Source organism: Typopeltis vanoorti, chromosome 18 (genome assembly GCF_054136105.1).
Source record: "Typopeltis vanoorti isolate ZY-2024b chromosome 18, IOZ_Tvanoo_1.0, whole genome shotgun sequence".
Classification (NCBI taxonomy): Eukaryota; Metazoa; Arthropoda; class Arachnida; order Uropygi; family Thelyphonidae; genus Typopeltis; species Typopeltis vanoorti.
Genome location: NC_143566.1, coordinates 23,059,724 through 23,078,797, shown reverse-complemented (window position 1 = coordinate 23,078,797; position 19,074 = coordinate 23,059,724). Strand labels below are relative to the sequence as shown.

The window sequence follows — 19,074 nt, the reverse complement described above, 5'->3', positions numbered from 1 at the left end:
GAGAGAGAGTTATGGGAATGGTAGAAGAGGAGAGAATAGGATCAGTGGAAGAGAGGAAATGAGAGAGTTATGAGAATGGTAGAAGAGGAGAGAATAGGAACAGTAGAAGAGAGGGAATGAGAGAGTTATGTGAATAATAGAAGAGGAGAGAATAAGATAAGTGGAAGAAAGGGAATGAAAGAGAGAGAGAGGGGTATGGGATTGATAGAACAGGAGAGAATAGGAACAGTGGAAGAGGAAATGAGAGGCAGTTATGGGAATGATAGAAGAGGAGAGAATGGAAACAGTAGGAGAAAGGAAATGCGAGAGAGAGAGAGAGAGCAATGGAACCAGGGATAGAGTGATGTCAGGAAGGCAGTTAAGTAGGGGAACACAGAGAGAAAGTGTTAGAGGGGTGAGAGTGAGGGATGCATGTGAGCAATCAAGGAATAGGGTGGTAAGAGGTGTAATGTATGGGGACTCAATGATCCGTGGTGTTCAAGATAAGATGCGTGAGGAGTGTTTGCCTGGAGGAACAATAGAAAGTGTGGCTGTGGCAATTAAGAAAGGTGGATGAGATGATTGTGATGGTAGGAACAATGACTTGAGAGGTAATGTAAATTGGGCAGCGAGAGATATGAGATTCTTGCTTGAGGTTGTACGAAAGAAGATGCAGAGAAGAAAGTTAGTGTGCATGTTGCCTAGGTATGATAGTGATGAGCTGAGCAGAAGAGCAGTAATATTGAATAACATAATAGCTAGAATGTGTCAGAAGAGAGGATTGGAATATGTGGATGCTTGGAGGGCATTTGAGGACAGAAAGGAATTGTATGCAAGAGACCACTTGTATTTGAATGAGGAATGACGTAAGCATCTGATGAGATTGCTGTTCTGAATGAGTCGGTGTGTCAATGCAGGGAAACTAGAATGCCTAGGGTGGATGGTAGCAGGGGTGGCCTCTTGTGGGAATGGGTATTTGGGAGAAGGGGGACGACATCAGGTAATGCTGAGCCCAGTGGAGTCTAGAGGGAATAATGCTGGGTATAGAAACAGTGGCATTTTTATGCTTTATACTAATTCCAGGAGTATCTGAAAAAAAGAGAGGAATTGGTGGCGCTGATAGCATCAGCTTGGCCAAAGATTATTGGGATCACTGAGACGTAGTTGATAGAAGAGGATATAATAATAGGAATAGAAGTAGCAGGGCACAGCATTTTTCGGCAGGATAGGAAGGGAAAGTGTGGTGGTGAGTACTGCTTATGATAAGTGACGATTTATGTCTTCTAAGAGTGGTGGAGGCTTTGGAAGGCAGTAACACTAATGATTTTGAAAGCATATGGTATGAGGTAGAGGTAGGCAAGACAGGATATTTAGTGGGCCGTTGCTACAAACCAAAGTGCACAGAGGGTGGGGACCAGGAGATGTTTAGACAGTTGAACATGGCAAGTGGAAGAAGAATGATTGTTATGGAAGATTTTAACTACAGCAGTATAAATTGGGGAGAGGAAGATGCATGCAGCAATAAGGTAATGGAATTTCTAGAATTCTTGAGGGACAAATGTCTTAGGCAACATGTAATAGAGGGAACAAGAGGTTCAAGAGATTTGGATTTGGTCATAGCATCAGAAGAGTTGATAATAACTGAGATGACATCTCTCCCACAGTTGGAAAGAGTGACCATGTGGTTTTGACTTGGAAGATGAACAGACATGCAGGAGTATCAAAGAGACGGGAATGTATGTGGAATTATAAGGCAGGTGATTATAAATAGTCTTAGACATCAACTTGGGGAAGTTTCATGGAGGGAGGAATTGGAAGGCTGGGATATCATTAGTGCTTGGGAAATTGTGAAGGAATATTTGTTAGCAGCAATGGTAAACTGTATTCCACAAGTGAATAAGAGGAAACAATTTAGAGGAAAGTGGATGACAAACAATATTAAACAGCAGCTGCATGCGAAAAAGAGGCTATGTAGAGATATAAGGAGACATGTGAAGAGCAGATGCATGAAGAATATAAGACACCGGCCAGGAGAATGACTAGTATGGTAAGGAAGTTGAAACTAGAATATGAGAATCAATAGGCCGTAAGATCCAAAGAAAATCCTAGGGAATTTTTTAGCTATGTGACAGTAGGAGGAGAAATGATTGTGGAAGAATGACATTGTGGGATAGAAATGGGAATAGAGTGACTGATGCAGAAGACAAAGTGGAATTGTTCAATGAACACTTTATTGGTGTATTTCATCTAGGAGGAGTAAATTTTAATACTAGAGGGATAGAGCAGGTTCGAGGTTTAGAGGTGCAGGGGGAGAGTGTGTGTTCCAAATACTGAGTACTCTGGGTGTCAGTAAAGCTGTGGGACTAGATGGTATTTCACCACAAGTTTTGATAGAATGTGCTAAAGAACTGACAGCTCCTTTGACCTGGCTTTTCAATGAAAGCATGGCTATGGGAAAGGTGCCCAGGGAATGGGAGGAAGGTGAGATAGCACCATTGGATAAGGGTGGTAGCAGACCTGAAGTGTCTAATTATAGACCAGTTTGTGTGTCATCAGTAGCTGTTAAGATCTTGGAAAAATTAGTGAGGGACCATATACAGCATTGAGCAGATGACAGTAATGTTATCTGTGAGAGTCAACATGGATTTGTGAAGGGGCGCTCTTGTTTTAGTAATATGCTAGCCTTTTATAATAAAGTTACAAGAGCAGTAGATGAGGGAAAGGCATATACTGTCATTTTCTTGAATTTAGCAAAGGCATTTGACAGGGGTGCCACATGATAAGCTGATATTTAAGTTGCAGCACATGGGTTTGGATGTCAGGTTGGTCAACTGGATTCAGGATTGGCTGTCCGATATGTATCAGAGAGTTGTGTGTGGTGGGGCAGTTTCAAGGAGGCAGTGGGTTACAAGTGGGGTCCCACAGGGCTAAGTACTGGGACCTATATTGTTTAAAATTTATATCAATGACATTGTCAGTGGATTGCAGGGGGATATTCATTTGTTTGTGGATGATGTGAAGCTGGGAAGGGTTATTAGTAATAGTGCAGATGTGGTAGCCCTGCAAGAGAATTTGAATAAGCTAGAGAAATTGGCAAATGAATGGGGGATGTCGGTTTAATGCAGCAAAATGCAAGATTTTGAATTTTGGGACACATCGATGGGACGCTGCATACTCTGTTGGAGGAAGTAGGGGAAAGCAGATAACAAGAATGATATCAGGAGTTTGCTATGTGAGATACGAGGATTGAGGACATGCAAGCTACAGAGTTTATGAATAGAAGGCATATGGTGACATGTTTGAGATATTTAAACTGTTGATACATATTTATAGGATTGACACTGGGGAATACCATATGGTAGGACAAGATGCCATTCCTGGAAGTTGTCTTTTTTTTTTTTTGCAGGGGGGGGGGGTTGGAACATGTAATTCATTTTCTGATAAGGTGATGGATGCATATTGGGATCTTTTTATCAGTTTTGAAGTATGCAATGTTTTTAAAGTTTTGATAAAGATGTACATCCTGTACATATTTCTAACAAATAGATGGTAATTTTAAAAGCCAAGGTGTTTAATTACCTAACACTGTTGTGTTTTGTCTTTCTATTATTCTGTTAAAGTATTCTTTTGAGATACCAATTTAGAATTGTTAGATAATGATTTAGCAAGGGTGTATACCTCACATAGATATATAGAGAAATAGAGAAATGCCACAAGAACAGACAGGCTTTAGAAGTAGAGACCAAATAGCAAACATGAGATGGATTATGGAAAGAACAAGAGAATTTCAGAAGTAATTATTCATCTGTTTTATTGATTATAAGAAAGCTTTTGATTGTGTGGATCACAGCAGACTGGATTGTAATGAGATCAGTGGGAATACCTGAACATTTAATTGTCTTGATAAGAGAGCTGTATGACAACTAAAATGCTTCAGTAAAACCAATCTTTGGAGAAACAGACAGTGTTCGAGTAGGAAAAACGGCTGCAGCAGAGTTGTAATTATTGTTGTCCTATCTTTTTAATATTTATAGTGAATATTTTATGAGAATGGCTGATTTTGACAAAGATCCAGCTGGAATTAAGATTGGTTGCAGAAAAAGAAATAATTTAAGATATGCAGATGATACATCCCTCATAGCAGAAACTAAGGATTCTAGAGCGGTTGATTCTGTTGGTCAAGACAGAAAGTAACAGAGCTGGGCTTAATTTAAACATCAGCAAAACAAACGTGATGGCTTCTGTCAATTTAAATGAATTTATAATAGAGGGAGATAAATTAGAAATTGTTGAGATGTGAAGATGAAATTAAAAGAAATATAGTCATGGGAAAAAAAGTGATGTTAAACCTGAAGGCCACAAAACAGTTATCAAAGAATAGTATTTCCAGTAGTGATATGTGGATATGAAAGCTTGATTATTAAGAAGAAAGATAGAAAGCCAATTGATTCATTTGAATTATGGGTGTGGAGAGTATTAAGGATTTCATGTACTGCAAGAATGACCCAATAAGAAGATATTAGAGACTATAAAGACAGAATGCTTCTTGTTGACAATAATCGCTAAACAGAAGTTGATGTACTTTGGACATATTATGCAAGCTGATGAATAATTGGAAAAGGCAGTTATATTGGGGAAGATTGGAGGAATGAGAAGAAGAAGAGGACCACAAAACTATTAGATGGACAACATAAAAGAACTTACTAATTTGAACTTAGAATTACTGAAAGAAAGGACAAGAGGCTGATTGGAATGGAGAGCCTTTGTTCATAAGATCACCAGGAGTCAAAAATGACTGGATGGCATATAAACAGCATACCTCACATATTAATATTATTCAATCAATTTTCACAATGATGGGATTCATTGTACATTTTATTGATATTGAAAGTACTTTGTTAATGTATATAGTAGTCTTTTATGATTTTGTTTAATATATAATTCTGTTTTCATTTTAGCAAACATTCCAAAACCTCCAGTATTACTGGGAAGATTACTTGTGTTACTGGGACATCCACTTAAAAGTAAAAAGAGAGGAATTCCTATATTATGTCTAATGAAAGCAATTGTTCCTCTTATTGATAAAAGTTTAATGGCTCTTTGGGATGTAGAAATTCCACAACTGATTCATCAGTTAGAGTGTATGTATTTCTCTTCTAATTAACAAATTTTGTGTTTTTAGAAAGTTTACTTTTATGATTGAGATCACATTCAGATAACTGGATTTGCAGTAAAGAATTTTTTTTTAAAAAAAGAAAGAAACAGAAAATTAACCATGTCTCCGGAACCAATGCTCATTTCTCACTCACTCACTTGTGATGCTCCCCCCCCCCTCCAGCATCAATGTCTATGTGGATGTTGGACAAATACTGATGGGTTGGAACTTTTGAACTTATCCAATGAAAATTATGTTCTTTATTATCATAAATGTCAGTAGTTTAGGACAGCAGGTGGAGGGTGTCACATAGTTGAACAAGATCCCTCCAACTGCTGTGTTCTTTAGGAAATGGAACCAAGCATGACAGTGAAAAGTTAGCTGCTGGAACAAACTCAACAGAACTGAGGGCAAGCATCATGCCGATGGTGAGAAAATACATCACGATTATAAGATGCATTATTAGAAAAGAAGTGAAATTAGCAGAAGAAGAATTAAAGAAATGCCATGGTAAAATAATTACTAATATCTAGAAAACAAGACTGAAACAGGTGAGTTTTAGTCTTGTATTCAGGTAGTAAGTATCAGGAAAAGAAGTAGGTATAGTATTCAACACTAAATGTGAAAATAAACACTTGGAATGACTAGAAAGTTCAAGTAGAGTAGATGTGGGCAAATTTCATAATGGGAAATTAGTCAATCAGCTGACATAAAAAAAAAAAAAAGTTAAACCTGGCTCTTGTGAGCAATCTAAAACAGCAAAGGAGGAACTGAATGCTATACATATCAGAAATGTTTTGGGAAAAGTAAAAAAAAAAAAAAATTGGCAAAAAAAAAGTATAGTTAATAATGATAAGTATCTAAACATAAACATTCAGGATTTTCCTATGATTTCTTCTTCTTATTATTATTATCCCAAGACTCCATGGGAGTCTTGGGATAATAATAATATGACTCATCATAGGAAGTCCCTTTGTTATAAACACAGTTCATCATACCATGCCTAAAATACATTCAAATTCTCTGCAGGTGCTACACTCTCTCATGCAATGCATTCCAATCATTCACAGCTCTCCATTCAAGAAAACCTGCTTCTCACTCCCTTGCTCATATCCTTCTTTATTCAGCTTCCAATAATGACCTCTTGTTCTCTCCCTTATCTCTCACTGTTTTATGAAAAACCTCTTCAATATCAATCCTATAACAACCCCTTACTGACTTCTATCATATCACTCCTCCTCATCCTCCTATCCACTAGACTTTGTAAATTGCACTTTTCAACCTTTCTCTAATAATCTACATTCCACAGACTAGAAACCAACTTAGTCAATTGCCTATGTACCCTTTCCAATATCTCCAATATGTCTGGTGTGAGATAGATACCAATAGGACAGAATGTATTGTTGATTGCTGCTATAGACCTGGGGATTCTCAAGATGTGGATGACATGCATCAGCAGATTAGCACAATGAATGTAGGCTGAGCAATTTTTGTGGGCAACTTCAACTATGGTGATATAATTGGAAGGAAGAAAGGGTACATGGGCAAAATGGAAATGGAATTTATACTAAGGGATAATTACCTGAAACAGCACATGATGGAAAGGACCAGGGGTTTGGGAGTGTTGGATCTGGTAAGCATCAGAAGACCCATCTATCTATATAGAAGATTTATCTATAACTACAGTCATCAGAAGTTCTGTCTGTCATGGTTACTTTCCGATCAAGGAAAGTGACCATGCAGTTTTGCCCATGCGAAAATTCCAGTCAAGAAAGGTTTTATACAGAACTACAAAGCTGCCGATTATGACTGACTTAGGAGACAACATGGTACAGTGCCATGGCATAAGAAACTACGTGGAATGAATGTCATTAGTCTGTGGGAAGCAGTTGAGGATTGTTTGAGCAAGGCAGTATCAAAGTGCATATTCAGGGTCAGGAGGATAAACTGAGTAGGGATTAAGTGGATGACTAGCAATATAAAGCAGGAGCTGCAAAAAAAGAAAGCATTGTGGCAGGATGATAAACAACAATGTGATCATCATGCATATGAGCAATATAAGGCAAAAGCAACAAGTGTAAATAGTATGGTGAAGAAGGCTAAATTAGATTTTGAGAGCAAATTAGCTAAGCAGACCAGAGTAAATCCAAGTTTTCAGGGTTTTTTTCCCTATGTAGTAAGAAAGACGAGGAATGATTATGGAAAGATAACTTACTGCTGATGGTAAGAAAATGGCAGAAGCAGAAGAAATGGTTCAGTTACTAAGTGATCACTTAGCAAAGGTATATCATCCACTTGGTGACTTTGCAATTCCTGACATGACAGAGGCTGATGTGAACATTGAGGTAGATGAACTGGAGGTACTCAGTATATCATAAAATATCAATGTAGCTTGTAACACATGAACTCACATTATGTCAGATCATGTGCTACGAGAATGTGGAAGTGAACTGGCAATGCCTCTTGCAAAGTGGTTTAATTAAAGTCTCAACTCTGGCCAGGTTCCAAAGGAGTGGAAAGAGGGTAAGATAGTTCCATTACATAAAGGCGGCTCCAAGACAGAAGTAGCAAATTACATCCAATTAGTATTTCTGGAGCAGTGGTTTAAGTATTGCAAAAGTTAGTTAAAACCAAAATTCAGGAATGGGTGGATAAGAATATAATACTCCATAGGGGGATCATGGCTTTGTAAAAGGTAGGTCCTGCCTCAGTAATTTATTACATTTTATAATAAGGTGACAGCAGAATTGGATAAAGGAAATGGCTAAACCACAATATTGCTGGACTTTGAAAAGAAAAGGCATTTGGTAGAATACTGCATGGAAAACTTACAAAAACTAAGTTGGAGCAAATGGGAATGGACATGAGTCTGGTGGCATGGATGGAGATGGGGTGGCTGATAGACATCAAAGGTGATGTCTATCAGCCAGTATTGTGGAGTGGAATAAAAGCAAATGAGGGTGACTACTGGAGTGACCCAGGGTGCTCCACCAGTGCCAGAGGAAAACACGGGTTCACATTTAGAACTTATCTAAGAGTGTGGTTAGGAAGGGTGTGCAGACTAGGTTTTTCACTTGGAGAGTGGTGAATGAGTGGAATGAATTACCAGAGGTGGTTGTGAGTGTCACAACAGTAAATAGGTTTATGGAGATGTATGATAAGTATTGTGTTAATGAATAGAGTGGGTCTCCGACGATGAGACTTTTGATTCTATCCTATATAAATAATAATAATAATAACCTCTTCATACTTTTGAAAACAGGTGACCAAATCTGTACACACTTAGTCCATATGTCACTTAATCACGGCTTTATACAGTGAAAACCAGAATCTCCTTTAGTCACTGCCAGTACCCTCCACATCAGTTTGATAGAATTCATTGTTTTATTATTATTATTAAGAGAGATCTCCAGGGAGTCAGGAACTCATCAAGGAAGGCCATATTGTTTGCACTAGCTGTCATGGCTGTTCTTGAATTCATTCATGCTACTTCCACGCAAAATATCCAAAGGCAGTCCATTCCAATCACACACTACTCTATGAGAAAAAAATCTAACCCTAACCAACTTACAGAATTCATTCTCAATTTCCATGGATGTCTTCGTGTCCTTTCCACATCATAAAATGAAAAATTCTATCTACTGAAATTCTGTTATAACCATTTCAGAAGTTTGTAAGTCTCAATCATATTATTATTAAGAGAGACTTCCAGGGTGTCAGAGACATATCAGCTATCATACTTATTTTTGAATTCATTCACACTGCTAGCACTCACAATATCCAATGGCAATCCATTCCAATCATGCACCACCCTATGAGAGAAAAATCTAGCCCTCAACCAAGGAGCCCTCTTGTCCTTTCACACCCTCCATAAATTGAAAAATTCCATTTACTTCAAATCCTGTATGACTCTTTCAGAAGATTGTAAGTCTCAATCATATCATCCCTCATTCTCCGGCTTGCTAGTGTCTGCAGTATACAAATTCTCAATCTGTCTTCATAATCAGTATTCCACAATACTGATTATGAAGACATGATATCATTTTTGACACTCTCTCCAATATATCAGAATCATAATCGAAACCAGGAGACCAGACCTGCACACAATAGTCCAAGTGTTGGATTCTGAATAAGGAGAAATTTAAGTTATTAATATTCCTTACAGAATCCAACTTAATCCACCATACCAAAGGCTATACTTGTAAAAATTATTTGATATTAATCCCATGATTGTAAATTATTATTCATGTAATTGCCTTGAGTTTATTTATTAAATTTATTAATTAATCTAAAATATGTGTTAGCAATGATAGGACCTTGTATTGAAATATTATTCTGTTTATTTTGATTATTCCTAATTTAATATTATGAGGAATTGTATATATAAGTTTAATATGCCTTATGTGAACTATTATATTTTGATTTTTTTATTTATCACTACCAGTATGTAAAGGTATAATGTTATGCAATATTTCTGTTTTTATTTTATTTTGGTTGTTACTATGGAGATGGGCTAGAAATAGCTAGCGTGTGCATGGATCGCGAGATTATGGTATTCAACTGCAGAGAAGGAATTGACATAAGAGAGCGTGAGAAACAATTTTGGGCGGGAAAAAGAAGGGAGGTATATAAGCTGAGAGCGGAGAAAACCAAGGCTCTTCTCTTTTTCAGGACTGACCATTTTGGGACACGAGAGCATTGAGGATAGCACAGACTGACGAGGAGAATACTGAGAGGCAACAAAGTGAATGCAAAGGATTGCTGTGTCTAGAACTTTAGTGCTAATTGGACTATTTAAGTACCGGGAAAGTAATAGGCAACTGAGTATAATTCTAGAAGTTAACGAATTACTATGTGTTCCATTAGTTTCATGGAACTTTAACAGAGAGCTGAATTGGTTGAATAGTGTTAAAGAGAGAATGATAATTTTCCTTCATCCAAGTACGTCTATACACATGAAGTGCGACCATTGATAGTTCAGTTATCATTGAGAAGATTTATTCTAAATAGTGCTGCCATAGTGTGCTAAGTAAATATAGTTATAAAGTGTGCCCATAGTGAAATTGATGAGCAAAGGATTTATCCATTAAGAACTGTCCAATTTTATGTTACTTCAGTGCAGAGATATATGTGTAATTCCTCCTGTTATTCCCCACATTAACTGTAACGTTTTTTGCTGAAATCAGCCAGAGTATGAAGTATGAAAGTGTATACTCATGAAGCAGTTGTTGCCACCATTAATGTATTGAGACTTTACTGACTGTGTGATAATAGTAAAATTTGTTACTAAGAGATTTTGTGATATTGAACTCTATTAAAAGTTATTTTGATATTGTGAAAGCTATAAGTCTGATAGCAGTATGCCCATAGACTGATTCTGTAAGATGTTGTGACCAGCTAAGCTAAGACATTTATTTTATCTTGTTCTCAGAATTGAGTTTATATGTATAATATATAACCCAGAATTAAATGTTTTGTTTTGATGATTTTAAAATTGTGTTTGCCTGAATCTCCTTTACTGCACCGTTCATGAAATTATCGGACCTAGCAGGAGCGTCAAACATAAGAGATAAACTCGGTCTATGTAAGAAATAATATTGATATAAAATTAGTTGATGGTTGATTTAACTACATTTCATTAGACTAATCTAGATATAGAGTGGCACAGTCTAAAAATATAAATTTCTCTATACTTAAATTAGTAATCAACCAGCCACTTCTTACTTGTTTAAGAACAGAGTTAAAACAAGATAGCGGATCAAAAACAAGGAAGTACGATCCAACACAAGTGAGGTTTTATCAAGGCCTTATAAAGAGGCAAAATGACATCCTTAGCTTTCCATGTGAACATTCATTTTAGCATTGCAATTATCTTTTGAGTTGTATTTGCAATCTTTGCTACATGGCCCCCTGAACTTCAACTTGCTATCTACTAACACTCCAAGATCCTTAGCCTCATCAGTTTCTTCTAGCATAATCCCATCAATATAATACAACATTGGATATCTAATCATGCCGAAGTGAATGACTTTACATTTACTGACATTCAACTGACATCAATTTTTCCATGCTCACAATTCCAGCCTATTCAGATCATTCTGGAATCAGGAGAAAACAAAGGTTCACATTTAGAACTTATCTAAGAGTGTGGTTAGGAAGGGTGTGCAGACTAGGTTTTTACTAAGTACTGCATATCAGCAGCATTCCTAATTACCTTACCTATCTTTGCATCATCAGCAAATAGCTGTATGTCGCTTGTCAAATCCTTCCCAATATCATTAATGTATAGATTGAATAACAGTGGACCAAGCACTGATCCTTGTGGTACACCACTGATTACCTTAAGTCTTGCAGACTCACATCCCCTGTATACAACTTTTTGATATCCTTTAGTCAGCATGCAAATATTCTATAACCAAAACCCATATTCTCCAATTTATGCAACAGTCTACCATACTGTATTCTGTCAAAAGTCTTAGTAAAATCCAAAAGTATCATGGTGTATCCATTCCCCTTTGTCTAGTTCAGTGGTAACATTGTTATAGAATGTGAGCTAGTTGCTGAAACATTACCTTTCCTTAGTAAACCAGTGTTGCTCATTGCAGAGTAGAGATTCACTCTCAACCCATTTCTGAATGCAAGCCCTAACCAATTTTTCCAAAATCTTCACCACCTATTGAAAGTTTCTTTTTCACTTGGTTAGACTATAATAAATTTAGTTTAATCCTTTATCCAAGTGAGAGCAAACAAAGTTTGTGCCTGAAAATATCTTCAGGACTGAATATACTGTTGTACTATCTTACCTGGGTAAGTAGTCTCAATGAAGAGACCTCAATGAGGTCTCTTCATTGAGAGCCAGGCCCAGAGTCGGAGATACCAGGCAGAAGCAATAGCAAGGTCATCTTTACCTATAGGAGTTGCCAAAAGGTTTGCTACCTTTTTTTTTATTAAATTACTCTGGATTTAGAGAAAGATGTTGAAAGTTTATTTTTCACTTGGTTAGACTATAATAAATTTAGTTTAATCCTTTATCCAAGTGAGAGCAAACAAAGTTGCATTATGGGAGATACTGGGATAGGAGTGTTGGTAGCTTACTCCACCTTTGCTACGAGTTGCTTGGTGTTGTACTACTTACCCAGGTACGATAGTACAACACCATATTCAGTCCTGAAGATATTTTCAGGCGCAAACTTTGTTTGCTCTCACTTGATGATGTAAATCTGACGACTTACAAAATGTGTAGGAATATATTTTATTAAACTCTTTAACTATCTTAATACATGTGGTCTCACTACTGGAAACTATTTACAGATGTTATAAAAGCTTTGATTCCTATGTCGGATTAGAACCTAGGTCTACCAAAGGGAACATCGTGCTGAGCTACATCAAACTAGCTGTGCTGCATTTGATTATGTCACATAATTGGAGGCTGGATAGATTTATTGCTATCTGTATACCACGCAATATGCTCCGTCAGTTCCAAGATTTTTTTCCCCTAATATAGGCTCTTATTTTTGTAACTTGTGCTCATGTAAAGAAGCAATGATGAGTGTTAGGCTAATTTCACATAATGTAATTATTTTCTTGTCATCACTTTATCTTCCTAGAAGGATAAACTTTTTTTCCTATGAATGTGAATTCCCAATTATGGAATTTTAGGTCAACAATTGCCTTTGTTATGATAAGGTTCAGTGTTCCTGAATCCTTTAACACTGTGAATAGATTTTACAAAGATTTAAATTATCAATATTAAATGAATTTGAACTAGTTGTCAATTTTTTGTGTAGGTGCAGAAGATTTTGATATGTGGAATCAGAATGATTGGGAAGATCAAATTGGTTCATTTTTGAGTCATACATTACAAGAAATAGACAGAGAAGCTTGGACAGAAAAATTCGGCAAAGCCCTTCTTAGTTCGATGTCTCATTATTCACATGTATCAGAAGATAAAGTATGTAATCAATATATTTTGTTTAATTAGTGTATTTCTAATGATGTTTCATAAAGTATTTACAGTAAGCAGCTTCTCATCATCATCAGTTTCTTTATATGTACCTTCAAGGGATATATAGGATATTATGATATTACCACATGATTAAGCTTACATTATCACTAATGTCCTATCATGAGTTTTCCTCCAAGTAAGTGTCACTTGTTAGCACTCCAATATTTTCAGATCTTGTATTGCCACATTCTAGGGCACTTCTAACTGCATCAAATGTGTGTTTTGCTAATATTTTCCTCTCTTATTCTGTTTTCAGGCGACCTTAGCTCTGTTCACACATTCTTTAATGTTAAGCGATAATGATAATGTAAAATTTTTCTCACAATTGAAAGTTTCATATCTGTGGCATCCAGTTTTTCATCAATTTTTTTATAACAGTTCCATACATGAGAGGTTGAGTAACCTGTTAGTATTATGAATAGTCAGAAGGAACTTGTGTACATTTAGTTTAAAGAGCTATGGATTGTATTCCATGAAAACACATTAGATAGAAGGCTGTTCCAGATGGCAGCAGTAGAAGGAATAAATGAGGAGTAGAAATTTGTTCTCTGAATTTTAGTTGAAATATAAAAAGATGTTGAAGTTGCTGTGCATATTTTAATGGATTTAACAGAGGATAGAGGAATTATTGATGCCAGTTGAGATGAATATTGGCCATGTATTTATTTATAAAAAAAAATGAATGCAGCACAAATTTAACACCTTTGTATGAGTGGGTGGAGTGAATTAGTGAGTGATGGATCATTATTCAGCCTAATGATCCATCATTCACTAATTCACTCCACCCACTCAACAAAGGTGTTAAATTTCTGATGCATGTATTTTTTGAGTGAATTATTATTATTACCCAAGACCCCATGGAATCAAAGACTCATCTGCAAGGACCTTTTATCATACACACAAAGCTCATCATACTGTGCTTTAAACACACTCAAATTCTCTGCAGACAATGCACTCTCAGGCAAGACATTCTAATCACGACTCTGCATGAAAAAAACTTGCTTCTCACACCCTCTTTATACAATTTCCAGGGTGACCTCTGGTTCTCCCCTGATCTCCCACTATTTTCTGTAGAACCTCTCCAACATTGATCCTATTTTCAATTTTCATTTCGTATGGTGATTAAATGGCCGTGAGCCCCTTTTATGGGAAGATACAGCACCTCCTCAGTTCCCCCTATTTTTATCCGTGCTTAGGACCGAAATAGCTGACAATTCAGACCTATGGCTGGAGGGATTATCTTAAATATTCCTGACTGTATCCATGTGTTCATGGGGCCGGTTTGCCTGCTTTGCTGGATTAAAAATCCCAGGATAAACTGGGGAAAAACCCTGCTGTCCATGCCCAAGACTGATGATCTTGGCTATGGCTGAGGAAGATCCTTAAGCTCCTCACATCGTCCACAGGAATCGAACCTAGGACACTTCTTCCCCAGGCATATGGTTGCACAGCCACCAGACTAACCGCACAGACATTGATCCTATAACAACCCCTTAGTAACTTGTAGGTCTCTATCGTATCTCCCATCTTCCTCCTGTCCACCAGACTCTGTAAATTGCATCGTTTCAATCTTTCTTCATATTCGACATTCCAGAGGTTAGAAACTACCTTAGTCAGTCGCCTCTGGATCCTTTCCAACATCTCTTCGTCCTTCTGAAAACCAGGTGACTAAATCTGGGCACAGTATTCCATGTGTGCCCTAATCAAAGCCTTATACAATGGAACAAGAATCTCCATACTTCTACAAGTCAGTATCCTCTGCATCATCCCTAGAAGCCTTTGTGTTGTCTTCACAATTTTGGCTATGTGTCCCCTAAATTTCAGATCATTATCCACTATCATCCCCAGATCTCTTATTTCCTCCACCTCCAACAATATATCCTCACCAAGCATAAATTCTGCATCCCATCTTTCTTTCCCAAATTTTAAAACCTCACATTTTGCAACATTGAACTCACATTCCCATGCCCACTCACCCAATTTATTCAAGTCTTCTTGTAAGGCCACAACATCTTCTCCACTCTTCATTGTTCATCTCAACTTTGCATCATCTGCAAACAACTGAATATCTCCATCCAAATCTTCATCATCATCAAATTCGTGCCATGTACCCTCAAGGAGTGTACAGGATATGATAGTACTACATGAAAAATTTACATCATTACTAACTTCCTATCTACGATTTTCCTCCAAATCAGTCTGTTACTTGTCAAGACTCCAACATTATCAGAGCTTATATTTCTATTGTCTAAGGCACTTTGTACCATATCAATCCACCTATATCTTGGTCTTCCTCTGGGTCGTTTTGCTGCCAACCTGGCAGAGAACACTTGCTTTGCTAATCTTTCCTCACCCATTCTGTTTAAGTGACCATACCACCTGAGATTAGCTATGCTAACACATTCCTGGCTGCTGACGTCAAGTTCTTTCCTAATATCCTCTTTTTTAATGATATTGCCATTGATGCCATCTGTTCATGTCTCTAATCTTTCTCAGGACGCTGCAACATATCTGCAGTCTCTAGTCTTTGGTCAAGTGTTTTACTTCTGACCCAGCTCTCAGATCCATAAGTTAAAACTGGTTTGAAAGCTGTCTTGTATACAGGTAATTTAGTGTTCCGACTAATTTCTCTCTTATTCCATATGAATTTATTCAGTTGACTTCCTACCATACCAGCTTTGTTGATTCTCTTGTCTATTTCCATATTTAATTTACCATCTTCACTAAAAATCGTTCCTAAGTAGCTGAAATGTTTTACTTCGATGTTCCACAGGGGTTCTCCGTTCACAATGCAGTTGACATTTTCAACGATTTTGCTTATTTTCATTGTCTTTGTCTTTTTATTGCTGACCTTCATACCATATCTATTTTAACAGTTATTCAATTTAGTCAGGAAATCTTGCAGACTTGTAGCGGATTTATTTAGAAGTATTTGCATAAAGCAAAGAGCTGAATTAATACCACCAATTTTGATATCATGTTTAATGCCACTTTCCTTCTTAATGCGATCCATATAGATAATAAATAACAGAGGAGATAATGTACATCCTTGTCTCGCATTAGATTTAACATTAAACCATCTTCCTGTACTTCAATTCTAACTGCTGACTTACAACTGAAATAAAGACAAAGTATTGCTTGATATAATGTCCCATTGACACCATATAACTGTAGCGTATTGAATAGCTTCTCTCTTGGCACCTTGTCATATGCCTTTTCCAGATTTACAAAACTTAAATACAGATCTTTGTTATATTCCCATGATTTCTCAACTATTTGTCATAAAGTGAAGATCTGATCCTGACAGCCTCTATTTGGCCTGAATCCAGCTTGTTCTTCACCAAGCTTTTCTTCCACAATTCTTCTCAACCATTTCTCAAGTATACTTGCATAAATCTTGCCAGATACACTCAGTAGGGAAATACCTCTGTAATTCTCACATTCAGTTTTATTTCCCTTTTTATATATGGGTAGTATGAGAGCTCTACTCCAATCATCAGGAATTCGTCCCTCCGTCCAGGCCTTTTGAACTATGCAGTGCAGCTACTGTAAGACTTTTATACCTCCACACATGAAGGTGTTTTAGGTTTATAATATCCTTTTGTGGGTGGGAGTAACATAAAGTAAGAAATTAAGATATATGACAGAATTCAGCATTCATACAAGATTATAGAGACGAAACAATTTATTTTAAAAATGAGAGTGAGAAAGAGAAACAGAAGAAATTCAGAGAGGTTAAAAAGCAAGAATAAAATCTAAAATGAGAACGAATTATAAAAAATCTAAAGATAAAGAGAAGTCTGTGGATTGTCAAATGAAATTGTCTCATATTTAGAAAAGTTAAGATACTTCAAGGAACTATCTCATACTGGTAATGGTAAAAAGACACAATTAAAGAAAAAAATAAACTATACTGATGTGAAGTTCTCAGTACAGATGCCGTCTGCATGAAAAATTATGATGAAAATAAATAAAGCTTCCAGATCAAATATAGCAGCATGGTGGAAGGCCATGGATTTCATTCTTCCCATTCTTTTTAAGAGTTCTAATTCCTCTCTCTCTCTCTTGCTCTTTAATGGTCACATATCAAGGGACAGGCTTATATGTTGGTTATGTGTTATTAAATCACTTAAGGAAATGAACAACATAGATACAAATATAAATTAAATTACACTTTACTAAATATTTCCAATATTTTGCCAATATCACGTTGCCATCTTCAAAAGGAACTTACAAAAAAAAAGGCATGTGCATGTAGGCACTACAACACAGTAACTGAGAATGAAGAGATGAAGCTATTGTTCTACTAAAAGATCTGATGGTGCTCTCTAGCGGGCTAAGTAGGTGTTCTTGGCTGTTGTGCTGAAGGTCTGCTGATGTAAGCCTCCCAAATTTGGGGCAGTTGCATACAACCAAATTTGTTGAGGTTTGGAGAGTTTCTTAGGGCTGAGGCTGATTCCATAAATAGTCTTTCGAATTTGTATTTGCTACGGTTTATTACTGTAGCTTTCTTCCACCATATTCTGTGGTGTGTATCCAGAGCATGGTCTGCAAAACCAGAATGGCTGTACTTGTGAAAATGGATGTAGTCCTGGTGTTCAGAAATTTTGATATTCACTGTCCTGCCTGTTTGGCCAAAGTAAGACAGTTTACAGCTGCAAGGGACCTGGTATACACCAGGTAGGTCTAGGGGAAGTGGTTGGTCTTTAGTGGAGTGGATAAGGGATGCCAATTTTCTGTGTGGTCTGTAACAGGAGGTCAGGTCATGTTTTTTTAAGATTTTGGTAATTTTTTCCAAGGTGCCTCGGATGTAGGGAATGGTGATGGAGTTAGAGTAATCCTTGTTGTGGAGGAAGGGGGGGGGCTGTGGTTTGTAGGTTTTAATATTTTTTGGATTTTTTTTGGCGGTGGGGGGGGGGTAAGTGTTGGCTGAGAAAGTGTTGAGGATGTGATTTAATTCAGTGTTTAGGGCCATCTCGTTAGAACAGATTAGTTTAGCCCTGTTGTATAGTGTTTTCACCTCTCCATATTGTTGTGAGTGGTGGTGGTGGGGGGGATGGTTGGTGAATGTATCTGCCTGTATGGGTGGGTTTTCTATAAACTGAGAAAACCAAGGTCCCATTAGGCTGGTGGGTGTGTCTAGGAAAAGGGGGGGGGGGGCTGTTGTTTTCCTCTTTTTCTAGGGTGAACGTGATTCTGGGGTGTTGGTTGTTTAAGTGTGTTAAGAAGGAGAGGAGTGTTTCAGAGCCATGTGTGAACACATCATCAACGTAGCAAAGCCATATTAATTTTTTTTTTTTTTACAGGAAGTGAACCATTTATATGTTGTGAGAGAGATAACAATCTCTTCACCTGTGAAAGAAAATAAGATGCATTTTGAATACACTTCATTGAAAATATATAAAATAAACATTCTGATCCTTGAATTCTGTGAGATGGCTTTTCTTAAATATTTCTAGAATTTGTTATATAACAATTAATGCTGATAATACAATAAATAATTAATAAAGTAAATTCTTTTTGACTTCAGTTTATTTTACTGAAACTACTCGGAATTGTAATGAGAAAAGTTGGGAATAAGAATTTCATTAACCAGGCCCTTGATGTAATCTTCGAAAATGTTCACCACACCAACCCTTTAGAGAGAGAGGTAAGTATTTTGAAATGAATAATGAAACGAGATTTTCTCATGCTTTTCAGTTTGAGTTCTAATTAATTTCTTTATGGAAGTATACCCACTTAATTTATAAAGATGCTGTGTAAAATGGCTTAACATTATTATTTTTTTTCTGTTAATTAACAAGGGCCAGTTAATTTATAATAAAGATCAGTTAATATAAGGTGCCAGCCTAGTTGTCCGAGTGGTTAGTGTATCTGCTCTCCAACAATAAAGGCTGCTGGTTCGAATCTCGCCCAAGGCATTGATGTTTGTGAT

General features: G+C 36.9%; 1 protein-coding gene across 2 annotated transcripts in view; it reads left to right on the top strand.

Moving 5' to 3' along the window:
* c11.1 (maestro heat like repeat family protein c11.1) overlaps positions 1–19,074 on the top strand; it is a 763,927-nt gene that overhangs the window by 290,157 nt on the left and 454,696 nt on the right. For both annotated transcript variants that reach the window (XM_090407949.1, XM_090407950.1), the window contains exons 16-18: positions 4,938–5,120; positions 12,922–13,085; positions 18,670–18,789. In XM_090407949.1, coding sequence (XP_090264075.1) covers positions 4,938–5,120; positions 12,922–13,085; positions 18,670–18,789 — 467 coding nt within the window. The remainder of the gene's footprint in view (positions 1–4,937; positions 5,121–12,921; positions 13,086–18,669; positions 18,790–19,074) is intronic.